Here is a 17858-nt window from a genome sequence, read left to right as displayed (position 1 = left end):
GTAAAGCTTGTTCCAAGTTCGTGTCTAGTACGGTCAAATTTTTTGTAATAGAATGCTTCTCACTTGTACCACTGGTGCATGCCTCATCAGCGTAACATTTCAGCAATATTGATGCTGCGAGCGTCGCCGTAACAAGCTGAATTTCACGTTAGCAAGTGTTCCTTGCTCACGTTTGCATGTTATCTGCATGCCAGAAGACACGGGGGTACCTTGTTGCTGCTTCATCGCTTCGGCGGTTGTATTTGCTTTCACATCTCTTTTTTTTTTTTTCATTTTCCTTCTCTCTACACGTGAGAGTGATAGCAGCGCAGTCAAAAGCAGTTGTTTTCTCATTTTTCGGATGGGCGAAAATGCGTGGTCTAGAAAAGGTGAAAAAGCAGGCGTTGTATGCATTTTGTTGCCTTACCAGAAGAACCTTTCATTTCTTCATCTTTAATTGTTCACGAAAGTGACTATTGTCTCTGAACGACCATTTACTTCACCCCCGATCGCAATTTGGCTGACTACGCTTTTTGCACCGTGGTCTTTACACGACGTGTACTCATCTACGGAGTAATTACTAGTCCTAATTGCTTTTTCATTGCATTCCAAAGTTCATTAGTAGAAAACTGGAATTTAAGGAGAAAAAAATTGAATGCATAGGTTAGAGAGACCGCCTTTGAATAAAAAGGTTGTTTTCAACTAGCATTAAAATAGTTTGAATAGTGGTACGTTTCAATACAGCTACTGCAAAAAGTGCGAGGCCCTGAGGTTAAAGAGCATGCAAGAGTGTGGACGTAACAGCTTCATGACTGGATGGAACTGGGTGCCGTGGCGCTAATGCTGTTCGGACTGTCTTGAGACGTCTCTGTGCACTTGATTTCTTTTGAAGAACTTTCCTACAGCGCAATATTAATTCCCTACATGTGTGAAAAGCGAACATTGATTGCAATTTGTTAACTGTTTGCCTTTTGGAAACCGCCTCGATCCTCGATGTTGCAATCTTCAATACTTTTTAGTGATGCAAGGCCTCTATACACAATCTCCTAAATGAATACAAGGATGCCCTATGAATGAACAGACTTCACGCGAGGTCTGCACTACCGTGCGTTTCAGAAGGAATTTAAGGAATCACAATGGTGAAGAATTTATGAAAAAGAAGTAGAAAGGAGTACGCGTTAGAAGTTAACGATTAGCTGTTGACCCTTGCTTCCTAAGTAAACAAGGGGAAGAAATACGAAATTGGATCGATAAGTTCGAGCAGCGAAGCCCAACTTAGGGATCTGAAATGTTTATGCACAAAACTATTAAAACAGCCTTGCTAGAGAAGACGTTACGACAGAAAGCGAAGCATGTTAAACTGTAAAGGAATGCATCTACTGGGCAGGTAGCGCCAGTATATGTATTCTAAGGGAGTGAAATAACTAGGACAACAAACATATGGTCGAGTGCGATGCTGGTGAAGAACTTGAAAAATAAATGTTCTCTCTCTGTGTATAACAACTGTATCTTGTCGTTGCTCACCTATGAAGCGGAAACAGCGGGGCTAGGGAGAAGTGTTAAACGTAATTTAGGGACTACGTAGTGAGCTATGAAGAGGAACATTATGCATGCAACCTTAAGAAAGAGAGAACGAGCAGAATTGGGGGGTCACGGAACAAATGCCTGGTATGATGCCTCGTGGTTGAACTCTGCGAGTAATGCGAGGGCAACATAGCCGATGGGGCCTTGTGTTAAGGTCTGTATTCCACGACAAGACAAGGGTATCAGGAGGCGACAAAGCGTCAGCTCAGGGATGAGAATGAGGCGACAACGTCGCTTTACTTGGCGCAGTGACGCAGTTATTTGGAGGGATAAAGAGGGGCGGTTCACCAGCAGCATACGTCTCATGATAACGACACGAGGCCTTTATGATAAGTAAACGTACGATAAGAGCAAGGAAGAAGAGAGCACTGAAATGAAGAATTTTCATGGACACGGAAGCAGGTCAACTCAAAAGGTTCACTCCGATCTTTCTAGCCATTTCGGGCTCATTTTGCTGACAGCTTCTTTTCTGCTGGTGGAAAATAGACGCGTTGACACACTTGATTGAAGAATGAGTAAGCTCCCAGTGACTTGACAAATTCATGTGTGGAACACTATCGCCTTCTCATGTTACCGCCTAGCTTTGCAAGATGCTAAAAAAATGCCCCGTACAAAAGCGGCTAATGACATCTCTGCGAGAAATAAGGGTAGCTGTTTCACCAGAATGGGGTTCTTCGTAAGACTAACGTTTTTTGCCTCATTGCAACTCAGAGCCAGGCACTCAAGGGAATCATTCTTACCCCTTGAGTATGTTGTTCAAGAGAACGTTCCATACTATAAGAGAGCAAAACAAACCGGCAAACACGACCACAGTGGCTAAATGATGCGATTAATCTACGTGTGGCGTGATGCTACAGGATCTTTTGGGCTGGAGAGGGCATCCTACAAAGACAGTTTTTGCGAGTAATGGTCTTATGCATTTAAAATGTGATCTTCCACGCAGACATCAATCACATAATTAAATGTGTAGTTAGTTTGGATGCAAACTAAGGAACCAAATATTCATGTACTCCCTCATTCTTATTCGCCGACTACAGCCATGTACTACGCGTTGCTGTCTTTCTAGTGTCCAAACGTGCTGCGAAGATAACGTGCGCTTCTGTACTTATTCAGACGACAGGGTGACCGGCCGATGACTTGGCTTGGGCGTCGAGAGCAGTTGCCTTCTCTCCATGCGACAAAACATGTGACAAAGCATGTTCTATTAAGGCGGATGTTTGGTGTAGTTGAACATGGTCGTTTAGTTAATAGCAATAGCGCATAGGACTGTTGAACACACGCAATAGACAGCTGCATGTGTTCTGTTTTCTTTTTTTTTTTTATGAGGATATTGGCGCAAGAAATTCATTTACCAAAGCAGTCAGTACAAGAAAAGCAGGGAGGGATTCAGTTTGTGGGATACATCACTGTGTGAGCTTCCGCCGCCAACACGTAAGCATGACACGTAACGCGTGTAACTATTAATGTTTCATGTTTTCAACGCGATGAATTCGAGACCTCGTTAAGTCTGAGAATGGTTTTCTATTGATGGCTACGCTCGATTACAATCGAAATGAAGGAAGTCAAATGGAAAAGATCGCCTATTAAAGAGTTTCAAGTTAAAAGGCTGACGTTTCGGCTTCCACACATAAGCCTTGTTTACTGAATGAAAAAGAAAACGCACGAAGCTTTAAGGTCATAGTTTTAAGCATATAGGCACAATTCCAAAGGAAGGAGAATAAAGACAGTCGCAGTGCTCAACTGCCAAATGCTGAAAATTTAATCAGGACGACCCACTTGCCCAGCAACTAACTGCACTAAATCACAAAGCTTAAGTGTGCTGCAGTAACCACCCCAGTCATCTCGCGTAGGCTGTAGATTACCGAAGTTGCAATTTAGCATGTGCTCTGTTGTCTATATAATCAGGGACTCCATATACTCGTGTCAGTCAGTTCTTTTCTCTGCCTATAACTCACGCTTTGTCGTGAGTGACCTTGTGCCACGCAGTTTCCACTTGTTCCTCCAGCGCGTAAGAAGCGACTTTCTTGTTTCTGAAGTCGTTATTCGGATCCCTTACGCGTCTTTAAATGCTCCCGTTCTCCTCTTTTCAAGAATAATCGCAATCTGCAAAGGCGAATTCATAAATGACGCCGGAATATACATTTATGCTTTTTAGGTTGTTCTTGCAAGGGAAACACTCCTGACAAAGCTTGCACGCAAGAACATGAGAAACACGTACATTATATGCGCTAAGAACTTACTTCAATGGTTTACTCAGACCCAACCCGTAAGGGATGGCACCTCGAGCTCGGCAAGGAGGACCTACGGATTCAGATTGGAGCGACTAACTTGATATAGCGGCGTCCTCGAAGTGCTTTCGGTAGCCGCTCTCTGAGATCACGGCGTACTTATCGTTGGTCTAAGGCTCAATTTCAGGTCTAGAGCCTATTTTTTTCCCACGAGGAAACCGCACAGCTCAAGGTCGTTTTGGAAGAAGCGTCAATTATTGGCACAGAACTGGCTCTTGCGGGAAACAAATCTGAGGTCTGTGCTAATCCAGTCAACAAAACACACGTTAAATCCCAATGTCAGCAAACTTCTGCCGACGTACGCGAGATGCCTCAGGAAATTACTGCTATGGACTTAAGCATCGTGCTTTGACTTTTCCATTTAGAGAAAAACCCTCCGTCTGGAAGCCGAAAAGCCTACATTCAAAATAAAATCTTTTTTGTCGGTGATCCTTTTTTTAGCATGAGTTTGGCCGACCAGAGGAGGTTTCGATAAAAATTATATTTCAGTCGTGAAATAACTGACCCGTCAAATTAAGGTTTACACGTGGAGCAAGTCATGTTCATAAGGCCGTGTAAACTGAAAGCTGTCAAATGGTTCCTAAGCCGTTTATTTTGCAACCGAAAACGTAGATGCTTACAGTGCTTAAACGATCACTCAAGCACCAAGTGTTCATTTTTCGCTCCACTTTTTGCCTTATCATGGCTAACTTCGTGAGTTCGGTAATTTGGCGAGTTGCCTGCGGTTTGATGTATCACTTTTTCCTCAACACATTACTACCAGGCAACAGACCTTCCAACCTCGGGGCTTATAGGGTATCCTTGCTGATATTTTATTTTCAGGATTTAGTTCCTTTGTACTTCCCGTGTAGCACGCACGGCGGCACAGTCTCCAATGTTCGGTTCTATGGTCGAAATTTGCGTGTACGAACTTTCGTGGAAAAATAATGGCTGCGTAGTTACAGAAGTGATGCTATCTGGCTCCAATAATCCGCTGAACTCAAAGTGGCGGTGCACTGAAATTCGTTGATATGGAACATATTTGTACATATTTGTTAAAAGCAATTTTCAATGCCAGAGTTCGCAAACATTTTTTTATTTTAAAATGTTGGTTCGTGGGACGCTTCGGTGTGTTTTTCCTTGCCCCAAGATTAATAAGAAAACAAATCGAGCGGATCCTCAGACATTTGATAAAATTAAAACGATTGGGTCCAAATATGATTACTTGAATGTCTTCGCTGTACAATTTATATGGTGGCCAAGAATAATTATTCCTTGCCTATTCACTTGCTGTGTATGTCGACCAGAAAATCTTGCCCTTAGTCGGCAGCTCTAGTATATATATTTTTTTGGCCATAGTGGCCATAGATCCTTCGCAGGCTGCTATTTAATCTGCTAGCCGCTGCTTTTAAATTGTGATTTTTGGTGTTGCTTACGTACGGAGATATTTGCTAAAACTTGAGTGTTTCAATTACATTTCAGAAAATACTAGCGCAGCAGCAGCGGCAGGTAAGGACACCTTTTGTTATATTCACGTTTTTTTTTTATTTTTCTGTGTGTATGTTCCTGAAAAGATGAAAGACAGTTACGGAGTGCATTTCATGTATTACGACAAAGTCAACTCATGGAGGACCATGTGTAGCCTCGTCGCAAGCATTATTAACTGAGAAGTGAGCTGGAACACTCCCTGCCTTAAACGCTAACAGGTATTGCACGCAGACTGCCATTCTTCGTCAGCAATTACTCCAAAAGCAGTTGTCGGGACTCCCAGCTGCTGCATTGGCCTTATTTTTAATTAACGGCTTTAATTAACACCAAATAAAGAAGCGGCCTATGAAGAAATATGCTTGTCACGGGGTATAACCAGAGCCTAAAATAGTTATTTGCATAGCTCAGAGCAGTACATGACAGCTAGTTTTAGAAATAACCTGTAACCACAAGGGCCAGTAACCACAAGCTGCTGCCGCATAGAGAATAGAAATTTACGCGATGTGGGTACAACTTATTTTTCTCCAAAATAAACCATGGCATTCACAGAAAGCGGTGAAGAACTACGACGTTGCCTGTTCGGCTTGCATACAAGAAACAGGCACGGTCCTATTTGATAACCGCTAAGGTACTGACTCTGTGGTTAGTCAGGGACACAAAACTTGTATAAAGAAAACGGGACAGTTTTCCTTGAGAACTGAAGTACATGCATGCCCACCCCCTCTCTTGGAACCATACACAATTGATCACTTCAATCCTGTCATCTATTTTACCTGCAGTTATATGCGAATAGCACAAAGTTCAAAATAAAACATGTGGTTGCCTCCAAGTGAGCAGCATCTTGCTTTTTAATATTGTTACGTGGCGGCAAGAAAGAGAACGTCACAACATTGCGACATGGTGAAGGATAAATTAATGGCGCGAGGGATCGCGCCACTGCCGATCTTCCCGGGGCCACCGAGCGATCGTCCCGATCGGTTCGTTCAAGTCGATTGTGACGTGACAGTGTAGATGTTCAAGAAAAGATAGAAGAGAATGATGCGCTTGCTACCACGATGATGATGACCACGATGATGCTTGGGTGATCCGCCTCCCCTGGAGCTCTTCAGCCATACAACACCGAAGCATTGCCATTTTTTGAAAACTGAAACAACGAAAGTGCCGGGTGGCCTCACTCAAAAATAAAACACAACAAAAAGAAAGTCAATAAAGCTATATGCTTTTTGAGTATACATTGCAGTGCATAAACTAAAATGCATACGCAATAAAATAGTTTGCTGGATTAAAATTGCTTGCAGTAATCCTCTGATCATGCCAGTTGCGTCCGTCGTGCCATCTTTAATGCGTTGAATCAAAACGAATAAGAGCGCATTTAAAGACCGCACCATCCGTCGCTTCTGTGGCGCAGTGGATGCACTGCAGGTACCTGATTGTAAGACATGTGCTCAATTCCAGTACGTACACATTTTCACTTTTTTAATTCATACCATTCTAATAAATTACAACCATACTTCCTGGAATATGTTCCCCTTTAAGTTGTATAATACCATGTTTTTGTTCTTAACAGCAGCTAAAACACCCGCGAACGCAGCCAGGATGTGACGGTATGACAACGGTTCCACTATACAATTACCTTCACAGTATCAATTCCTGTCTTCAGTGAGTGTATGTTACCTTTAGGTTGCGTTCAAAGACAGCTCTCAGCAACAACCGCATTTTAACATGCTTTAAACTCTTTTTTTGTTTTCGGATTTTCGCCACGGCGATTTTTCAAGTTAACTTATTCGACGTAGCAAAGATGGCGCGACGGACGCCACTGATGTATTACACTCTTCACACTAAGTAATTTTAATCCAGAACACTACTTTATTATTAGTGCATTTCAATTTCCGTACTGCGCTTCATGCTGGAAGAAAACGTAAGGTTGTGTTTTATTTTTCACTAACACACCCGGCACTTCCGTTGCTGCAGTTGTCGGGGAACGGCAATACGCTCCATAAGACCTATGACTCGAACTCGCGTCGGGCGGCTGGGCGGAACGAGGGTTGCGTGTTCTTGTCTTTCGGCTCTTCGGGTCCGTCGGGTCTTTGCTCTGGTCTGGTCTCTGGTCAGTTCATGTATGCGTCTCGTCTTCAGGTCCGGGCTGGAGGCTTGGCGGAGGTAGTTGGTCGGGTCTGGGGAAGAAGGGCTGGGGCGAAGCTGCACGGCGATATCCCAGGGCTCTCGGTCGATGGTTCCGGCGTAAAGATGGCGTCGATGCTTCAAGGCGAGGACGGGGATGACATATGCCGCACCTCCAATCAAAATGTTACGTGGCGGCATGCAAGAGAACGGCGCAACATGGTGACATGGTGAAGGATGATGTAATGGCTGGCTTAGCGCGAGGGCTCCTCTCGCGCCACTGCCGACCTTCTTCTTCGTAACAATATTTTATTGCGCTGTACGAAACTGGAAAACGCAATCCAAGTGAGGTTCACAGACGAGCGCATCAATTTTTTTTCTTGTTTTTCTTGGCTTGCTCCAAAAGATTAATATATGTAATACTGGTAAACTCAGCTAGACGGCTGTACAATGCAAAATAAATCACAGCGCTAAAAACAGCACAAAGAAGACGTGAGAGCGCTCTCCCTGTATTCATGTACCTTCATCTTGTGCGTACTTTAGACTGGCCACTTTTGAAAGTAGACTGAAAAATTGGCTTACTGTTCAACGCAACGGAAGTGCTCATATATGCAAAACAATCAGTGCGTACATAACGCAAACGGCGATGACGCTTTTATATAGCATTGTCCGAGGTTCTGACACTTGTGTGCATGCCACGTTTGTTGAAAACTCTGGTAAACTTTTTTTTTTTCACTCAGAAGAATACAGCCTTTCTTACAAAACAGCGTAGCAGTGTGTGTTTGACCATCTGGTGACGGAGGAATTAACAAAACGTTGGTAGGGCATTGCTTTTTGAAATTAGCAGCGCCAAGGACGTAGATGGCAAAGCAGATACACAAGCACCTACTCCAAACACTAATTTTATTACCAAACACGTTGGGTATACGCTATAGAAACTGATAAACTTAAAGGAAGTGTAATGAAGAATTGACGCTGGTTGATTCCGAATCGCAAAATGTAGAAGAGGAAGCAATTCGTCACTCGTTTAATGAATTTTATTACTGATACCTTAGGAGATCCAATGAAATATTTACTTCTTACCGCTAATACATGCACTTTATGTGGCCGATATTTAGCTCTGTTTCGTGGTTAAAGTTACCCACTAGCGCCGCGAAAGGGCGGCTGCTGATGCAAAACGCGTGTGCAATGCATGACAGCTACACGCTATATAAAACGGCGAGCGACCTTTCCGGGTTCCCGCCGTAACACGCATGTCCAGCCATAAGCGCGTGATTTCCCTCACTAGGGTGAAAAACAGCCGTGAAAGAGGAAGGAGGCCGCTGCCTCTTTAAGCACGCGCGCGTACCCGCTTTGACTCGCCGTCTTGAAGTGCCGCCCCGAGAGGCAAAAGGAACAAGAGCGGACCAGACATTGTTTCGATGTGCAAAAGCCACAGGCGCCAACCTTGGCTGCTCGGCACGCGCAACATCTGCGGCTCAGTTGCGCCAGCACGGCGTCCGCCGGGAGCCGCTGCTCTCAGCGTCGGCCGTTGATGGCCACGCAGCCCTTTCGTCTACAGCTGCCCGTCCGACATCAAAGAGTGTACCGCCTTCTTTTGTGCGCGCTGCCGCTATCCACGGCTGATTTGAACGTTTCCGAGCACGTCGAGCGGCCGTCGCTTTGTGAGTGCACAGCTTGTGCGCATCGGCCGGAAAAGGTGGCTGCGGATGCACGAGACGCCTTGCAACAAGATACCAGCGATGCGGACCGGCTCCTTGTAACTGCCGCAGGCCCCAGGAGCTTGTGTCCGGTGATCACCTCGACTATCAATTAGGGACGTGCAAGCCGCAGTCCTACTCAAATCAACGCAGCGAAGTTCTTTGATTCGGGATTTTAATCCAAATGACAATGACCCAACGCTTGCAGACTTCCTGTCCCACCTAATTCTGCAGAACTTAATTCAACAGTCTCTGTGTTATGCACCAAATTTTGAAACAGTTGGAATAACTAGCTTTAATAACGAAGACATGAATACTGACGCTCGTCACTTTATAACAATGGCGTCAAAATAGTTTCTTTTTTTAATTTACTTTCGCCATAGTCGTTGCGTTTCCTTTCAAGAAGCATAGAAGTAAACTGCAAGGAACTGAAGAGACTGCAGTGGGCCCCATGACACGATTACAGTACCTAAGGACAGGAATGCATGTATCCAGTGCAGTTATTAAGTCCCATCCTTATACAAGGAAACGTCAAAGGAAGCTAGACACTGAAGAATCTTTGATGCCCTCTTAATGCCACTTTTAAGAACTCACGTGGCAACAGCGATCATGTAGCGCATAGGCATTGTGCGACTGCCTCATACGTTACATTAGACAGCACCTACAGATTGCATAACAGCAATATCTAGTTAAAATTAAACGTGTCATTATTACTAATAAGCAGCCCCTCTAACTAGCACTGCTACTTAGCCATACCAGATAGCACTACTAATTGTTCACAAATAAGACCGTTACTTTTACGTCCCCATGAAGATCACCTTTTGTCTAACGAAAGTAAAAAATATTTTGCCTGGACATCTTGCCATATGCGACTCAGAATTTAGGTTCACAATTTCTCGACCATCTACCAATATTTGCCTCTCCAACTTTGGCCCCTATCCTATTTTGTCAGCTTATGAGAGATGTTTGTACAACCACAAGCGTGAATCCGAGTGCTATAATAATGTGGGGTGTGTGGATTTCGAAATCGAAGCCGAAGCGTGTGTGAATAGGGATGCAAAAAAAGGTAATCTGTACGAACGTTTATGTGCAAGTGCGAACCATTGCTGAGACATTGCCGTGGGATTTGCCAATTCTTTTTCTTTTTAATGAAAAAACAATTTCATTGCTGTGGAGCCTTGTTCGAGGGTGATAGAGGGGTTGTGCAATATCGATGCGGCTCATGTGCTGGGGTGTGAAGAAAGAAGTTTGGGTCTTTGCGTTCGTATTTTGTAGCTGTAACTGCGCACCATAATACCACGAACAGCGGCAAGTGTTCACTACGCGATAAGCAAGGGTGCAAGTAACTTAGAAAAATTGCATAAAAGTTGGCCAGAAGGACTCTGGTAATGCGGACGTAGTACGCCAGAATGCGTTGGCTATATGCATTCATATCGCCTTATGGTAGCGATGATCTAAGAGTGCATTCTTCAAATCAGTGAAGCCACTCGTCCCACTGTTTTGTGCTGCTTGGCAGGACCAAACTGTGCAAAGTGTCAGTAAAACCATGGAAGCGGTGAGGACTTAGGCTGCCGAAATAAAAAAAAGGTACGCGGGATATTTTGGTGGAAGTCAGCAGAAGTCTGTTGTGAAAGTCAGATAAATTATATTACAGGTACTGAAGTAAAACTTGTTGCTGAGCTAGTAGGTTTATGATCGTGCCGGAGAAAATTAAGCACAAAGCAGACGAACACAAGACAGGAGACACGTAATATACATGAGACTTCGTCACACCACCTATTAGCTACCGTACACGTAAGAAGGCAATATAATTATCTAAAGATAAAATTCATGTTCAACATAGGGTGACCTAAAACCGATAAAAACTCCAATGACTTTTTAAAAAGAAAATGGCGCGGGGTGTAAGCGACGAACCGCGTTGTCCTGTCTCCTGTCTTGTGTTCATTTGCTTTGCACTTACTTTTCTCCCGTATATTACAGGTTGCGGAAAAGACAGCGTTGGGTGATAATGCGCCGAAAGCCCGGCGGCGGATCTCTAACAAAGATTTTATGCCTGAAACATCTATTCTCTGTTCGTCACGTAATGTTATAAATTGGGCTGTGTGACTTGGCACTTCTTCGAATGAGTCGATTAGATAAGTCTAGCAGGAATGCAAAATGAAGGAAACGTACATAACCTAGTTTGGTGCGACTGAACGTTTTATATGAGAGATTTAGATAAGAATGAGGGGCTCTGGTAGCAATTATTTCAGCGTTAGGCGGTTTTGAACTTTCAGCAATTAAGTTGAGTTCTTCCCAGGCCATGCAACTTTGCCCGTAATATTACTCCTCTGTACCGGTGCAACTGTGTTTGTGCCAGAGCCAAGGCTATCGATCTTATAAAGTATCGATAACTTAGATTATTGCGTTTATCTCGTACTCTCATAACTTAGCATTAGGAACAAAGGGGTCACCGGGTGCACCTAATTCGTTTTATTCCGTTGTTGTCATTTTGAACGTCGGTTCAGTCGCTGTAAGTCGATATGCGTCAGCACGAAATGCTATGTTTATGTAAGCGTACGCCCCTCTAGTCGTATACATATATCTAAAGCAGCTACATTGAATTTCGCTCATTACTAGCTGCGTAATTTCCATTTCATTATTCTGGAAATCTCCCCAAAATTGCTACGCTGCAATCGCCTAGTCGCCGTCTGAACCATACGTGTGGCAGATAACAAATCTCGCTTAGCTGTTGTACTCTACTTAGGCCAGTCAGCTCATGCGTGCCATCGACAGAGCGCTGATGCCGATGCCCTCAGGCAAACAGCGTGTCAGAGCGCAACGATGGAAACTTCATTGCAGCTTGCTTACAGGCAGTGTTCACAGTGCAGCAACAGCTTCGTTTTACATCCAGCCCGGCGCTTATGCATCGTGTACTGGAACCTGCTCTGGCCGCACTGCTGAAGCTGCGCAACAATGTATTGCCCGCTTTCCTGGAACATCACGGTGATCTGCTTATTTGAAAATTATAGAGCAAATTCATGCTTTCAATAATTTTAAACGTAGATCATTGACGTATTAAACATAGCAAGTTGGATTAGTTCTATATTGTTACGCGATGACGACGACGAAGTGTTTCCTTCTCTTGCCTCGCGGAAATGACAAGGTGATGACGACGAAGTGGGACTGGTTCCGTGTTGCTGCTCGTTGCTATGCCAGTTCAAGCTGTGCTGTAAATATACAGTGAATACATCGAGTTTCCACGTAACATCTTGGTGGAGGTGCTGGGTATCGATCCCAGTACCTCTCGCATGTGGATGTTACGTGGAAACTCGATGTACTGTATATATATACAGCACAGCTTGAATTGACATAGCAGCGAGCAGCAACACGGAACCAGTCCCACTTCGACACCATCCCCTTGTCATTTCCGCGAGGCAAGAAAAGGAAACACTTCGTCGTCGTCATCGCGTAACAATATTATGATATTCCCGCACTCCTGATCAAGAAATCGTATTCATAATTCTGGAAACACTGTCGTGATGCTACTGTACGAATTGCTCTGTAGCAGCCCCTGAAGTAGTATGGTTAGGGAGTCAGGCGCAGTGAAAATGAGTTAGAGACAAAAAATTAGTTCCACTTTTTGAGCTGACCTCTCGTTTGCACCCTCTCTGCAGCCACAAATGTAACCGCACCATCCGCCGCGTCAGCGAATGCATCCGCAGTTCCAGCGGCGAAAGCCGGTAAGTAGCGGCGCATTTCCATAGTTTGTGGCGAGTGATGCATACCACGGCATCCGCTAAGCCGTTACAACTGGGGCAGGTGTAGTCTACGTGTACTGAGGGAGATAATAGAAAATAAGCGTTTGGCAAGGCCCTTTGTAAAAATGCACTTTTACAGCGTGGTTGATGGAGAGCCCGGAAGGCGCAACGATCCACTGCGATCCACGAGAGCAGCTGGCAGGATAGAGGCATCAAACAGATCACCAGACCACATTGACGGACACGCTGCTACGAGCTTCAAAAATTAAGGGGGGAAGTAAGGGTTCCGCTTTCGGTAAAAAAAAAGCGTTTTCTGCGTTAACGTACAGGTTCTATGTTGCAGAAAATCTGGTGTCGCTGTCATCACTCGTAAATGATTTCAAATATTCCACAACTTTCATGTTAAACGTCGTGGAATAAATGCGCATGAGATCACATGTAATGAAAATTAAGGCTCGCCGCAGATCCAAAATCACAGCTTAATAAAGTAACTTGTTTAACTGAATGAAGAAGTTTAGTACATTACGGCACTCGAACTCCTTGCGTTTAGTTTGTGAACTAGACAGGCTACCGGCAGGGTACGCGAAGCTTATTTATATTGGGAGGCCTTGCAAGGCATGACTGCACGCCTCAGGTATAAGCAAGGTTCGCATGTATATCTTGTGGTCTATAACGTGAGGCGGTATTTTGATGACTCTGCGTGCAATGAGAGAAAACCACAGGCCGCTTCATGACGCCTAAATTTTGTTCTGAGTGTTGCCATTCCTTTTCAATTCAGCACTGTAATTAGTGATAATTACTATTTTGAAATAATGCCAATTCAGGTGATTCTCATTAATTAAAATGCAAGATGCGGTAAGTAGTATAGGTTTTTAATTTTATTTGCAGCAACCAGCTATTTTAATGCCCATTATTTAGTGTTAGCTACTGATTAAAGTTAGTGCAAAATAGCTTCTGACCTTAGTGCTAGTATTATCGCTAAACAGTCAAGTTTGTTTGTGTGTTTGCTGCGCTTTTGACACTACCTGAGCAGTGCTAAGAGGCAGAGCCGAAAAGCGATGACAATGACCGCCTTACTACGCCTATCTCCCAGCAAAAACTTGCACCACAATAGGGCAGCAGTACTGACAAACAGACATGATACCAAGAACGGGAAGGACATGCGCATACATAAATATTTACATTTAATTGTAATTATACTAAGCACTATGCGCGATCATCATCTTCCTCTGTATCACCATCATCATCGGTCATCTCGTCCGGAGAAGTGTGCACCGAACGCTGGTAGTTCGCATCTGCTGTTTCGGCTTGTCTGGCACGAGAAAAATGAACCTGGCGGTGCGTCGTCTTGTTTCACATTATTATTTATTGGCTGCTGACTGGTGCGTGATTATTAATTTAGTGTGTTCACATTAGAAGAAAAATGCAACTCGCCGCAAGCGCCGACCTGCCACCACTGAAAAGCCGGGAAAGGTCTTGCTGCAGCTAAAGAAGCGCCCGCGAGGAAGCGAACGCGGAGGGGGAAAAGAGCCGCGCCAACGATGTTCGTGCCAAGAAGAGCGTACAAAAGAGAGAGTGCAGCAACATTCAGCAGTAGAAAGCTGCCGTTTGAGATCCGCAAATAATGACGGCCCTTAACGTTACCTAGCTCAGCCTATATTTTTTAAGGCGGAAGCCATCATGAGTGGCTCGAGCAGAAATCGGTAGCAGAATTATCCCGTGACTTTGCAAAAAAATTTTGACTTAACCATTCAGGGTGCCCATAAAGATTCTTCTAATTTCTCTTTTAGCACCATTCTCTAGTGAAGTTAGAGGCTGGTTTACGATATTGATTCAAACCTACGACATATGTAGCTCTAATTGAATACCGTTTATTGTGGGACAGACAATGCACATTTCCGTTCCTAAAACCAACCACTTTTTTTTTCGGGAAGAAGCACTTTCTGGCAAACTCTGCGTTGCTTTCTTACAAGCCAAGCAAAGCCATGCCCTTCTCAACCAGTATCAGTTAAGGCGGCGTTGAACAGCGGCTAATTCTTGTTTGACCCCTGCGAACTAATGAAAGCATGCCCCGTGGGAAACCACAGCAGTGGCTCACTTTCATTGCGAGCCGGCCTATCACCGTTAGTCCACAACCTGAGATAACGTAACGCAGCCGCACGTTGTGCAAGCCAAACTGTGAGACAGCTGAAAAAATGCATACATAAGTCGATAAATAACAAACCAAACAGCCAAACGCATGGATAGATGCATTATATATATATATATATATATATATATATATATATATATAGATGCATTATATATATATATATATATATATATATATATATATATATATATATATATATATATATATATATAGGTGTGTGTGTGTGTGTGTGCGTGCGTGCGTGCGTGTGTGTGTGTGTGTGTGTGTGTGTGTGTGTGTGTGTGTGTGTGTGTGTGTGTGTGTGTGTGTGTGTGTGTGTGTGTGTGTGTGTGTGTGTGTGTGTGTGTGTGTGTGTGTGTGTGGATGGGTGGGTGGGTGGGTGTGTGGGTGTGACAGTTTTCAATGCTGATAAATATATTCTGCCTTGATATGTATCTTAAGCAGCAAGTTATATATATATTTTTTTTATTTCAGCTGGCGACGCTGCTGCCTGCAGTCCTAAAGGTAATTTATTCAGTAATGTCCTGAGCCGGGTTGTTTGCTCATGAACGCTGGCTGTAGCAGAAACAGAGAGGACATCGAGAACGAAGAGAACAAGCACATCGCTGACTACCAAATACTTTATTGCAGATCGACACACCATTTTATACGCGCAGCACTGCAGTGGTATCAACACACATGCGTGCAACGTGACCTGAAGTTGACGCTGTTTTAATTAATGTGACACAAATAACACATACACAAAAAATCGAATCCACATGGTACAAGCCCACAATTCTAAACTGTCACAATTAAGCCTTTCGTTTTTTTTTTTTTCAGCCAGTCATTTGATGAAATTTGAAAAAGAGACGTTCAGGCAGGTTTTGTAACCAACAATTGAGTTTGCATTTGCTCGAAACTTGCGCTTTATTGCAATAACATTGCAGTTCTCATCAGACAAAAACTCCGCCGTTGTCAGAGACAAATTTTCATGACTGCTTATGGCAGCGATAACGCCGTAGAGGTTACACGAGAAGAACTGTGCAATGATACAGCACTACCCCCAGAATTCTAATTAAATAATGGATTAATTGCCTGATAGGTCGAGACAGTGATGATATCATTGAAGTGGTATGACCACGAATAAGCAATGCCGTGTAGAACCCCCAACAGTAGTTAAATTATAAAATGTTTCCTTGGACACCCAGAAGACATGAATGCTTCAACTATCAATGGGAATCAGGTTAGGTGCTCACAAACGCAGCAAGATAATTACGTAAACACACAAAGGAAGGGAGCTCAATACTCGAATCCTATCGTACCTGCAGTTAAGGAGTCTTAAGCTACTGCACTTTTTTTTCCGTTATTGCTTTTCTGTTTCTCTAAAGGCGCACCATCGGCTTTTCTTATTTCTAACACACAGGTCTGAATATACTGTCACACAAACCATAGATTTCTTCTCTGCATCGAATTTTTTTCGTTCTCTTATGGTAGACAACTGAAATAAACATATTTGGATCATGTTTTACAGGTCTGGTTCCAGCTGCTGCAGCGGCCACTAATGGCACAGCGCCGCGAGCAGCAGGTAAGACAATCTAATAAAGCTTACTTGAAGACGAGATGACAATTCCTCGCTTTGATCGATGAATTAAACAGCGCCGCTCCGCAAAAGCAATCGCTTAGTTCGAGTTAGTTTTCCATTCACTTGCGAACCATTGCGTCATTTTGGGCATAGAGGTGTGGAACAGGCATAGCTGTCGTTGTGACCTCTAGACTGCGACTTGCCTAATATGTACATGGAACAAATATTGTCAAAGGTGTCCGTCTCCTCAACGCAATTCGCCCTGTGAGACGAGACGAGTATTGCATACATATTTAACATCTGCCAAAACGCGGCATCATCTCTAAAATTTGACTTCTGTTCTCCTAATCTCTCTCTCTCTCTCTCTCTCGCTCTCTCTCTCAAAAAAGAAAAGAATTATATACCAGCCAATACCACTATGCAAAGCGCGCAACGACATGTTAATGTCATGTTTTTTAATGGTGCATTTTTTTTTCAAAATCGCTGGGAAATTTCACCACATGAGCCCGATATGGTTATGTGAAAGACTTTGGCAAGCTACTGCACTTTGTTAAAGCTCATCTTAACCTTTCGATTGTGGCAAACTTCGCAGTTCTTAAGCTCTTTTACCTATACCGTACCCGACGACACCATTTCATTATTCACAAGCGTTTCATTCCCACCACCCACCCAAAATAGCACCCGCGCACGTGTCGTACCCATTGACTCATTTTGCGAAGTTAAGCAGCAAGAGTGCCAGAAGAACGCAGTGTTTGCGTGGCGCTGTTTATTGGCATCTGAATTGAATTTCTGGGTATACGTTCTAATTCTGCGCAAATATTTTTGTCTAATTTCTGAAGGTAAAACCAATATCTCCTTAAACGTTTCTATTCACCAGCTTACGGCGTGATTTCAACAGCTGGCCTTTAAGCTAATTTCTGCCTGTACAGTCGCGGACTGAAGACTATAGACCGCGTTTCTGCAGTCAGTCTTGTGATGCGCTACTCGGCGAAAATCAGCTGGGTTTTGATGCCTACACAATAGTATTTACTTTTTTCTGTGCACATGATGGCAGCAAGCACTTAACTTCCCTTACGACGCTCCGTGCTTAGGGAAGTCGGCTGCTGCACCCGGACGCGGGATGGAGGCAAAAAGCAAGGTTCACGTGTGCTTTGCGATGTCAGTGCACGTTAAGGAACTCCAGGGGGTTGAAATTTACGGAGCCCTCCACTACGGCTTCTCTCATAGCCTGAGTCCCTTTGGGGCGTTAAACACCATGAACTAAAC

The 17858-nt window shown here is 43.9% G+C and overlaps 1 protein-coding gene across 1 annotated transcript in view; it reads left to right on the top strand.

The window, feature by feature from the left end:
• LOC146182593 (uncharacterized) overlaps positions 1-17858 on the top strand; it is a 90061-nt gene that overhangs the window by 58028 nt on the left and 14175 nt on the right. Inside the window, exons 3-6 of the mRNA XM_084609565.1 lie at positions 5313-5339; positions 12796-12861; positions 15506-15535; positions 16542-16595. Of these exons, the coding sequence (XP_084465691.1) occupies positions 5313-5339; positions 12796-12861; positions 15506-15535; positions 16542-16595 (177 nt within the window). The remainder of the gene's footprint in view (positions 1-5312; positions 5340-12795; positions 12862-15505; positions 15536-16541; positions 16596-17858) is intronic.

Source organism: Amblyomma maculatum, chromosome 7 (assembly GCF_055883805.1).
Source record: "Amblyomma maculatum isolate TAMU_Amacu chromosome 7, ASM5588380v1, whole genome shotgun sequence".
Lineage (NCBI taxonomy): Eukaryota > Metazoa > Arthropoda > Arachnida > Ixodida > Ixodidae > Amblyomma > Amblyomma maculatum.
This window is presented reverse-complemented; position numbering and strand designations above follow the sequence as displayed.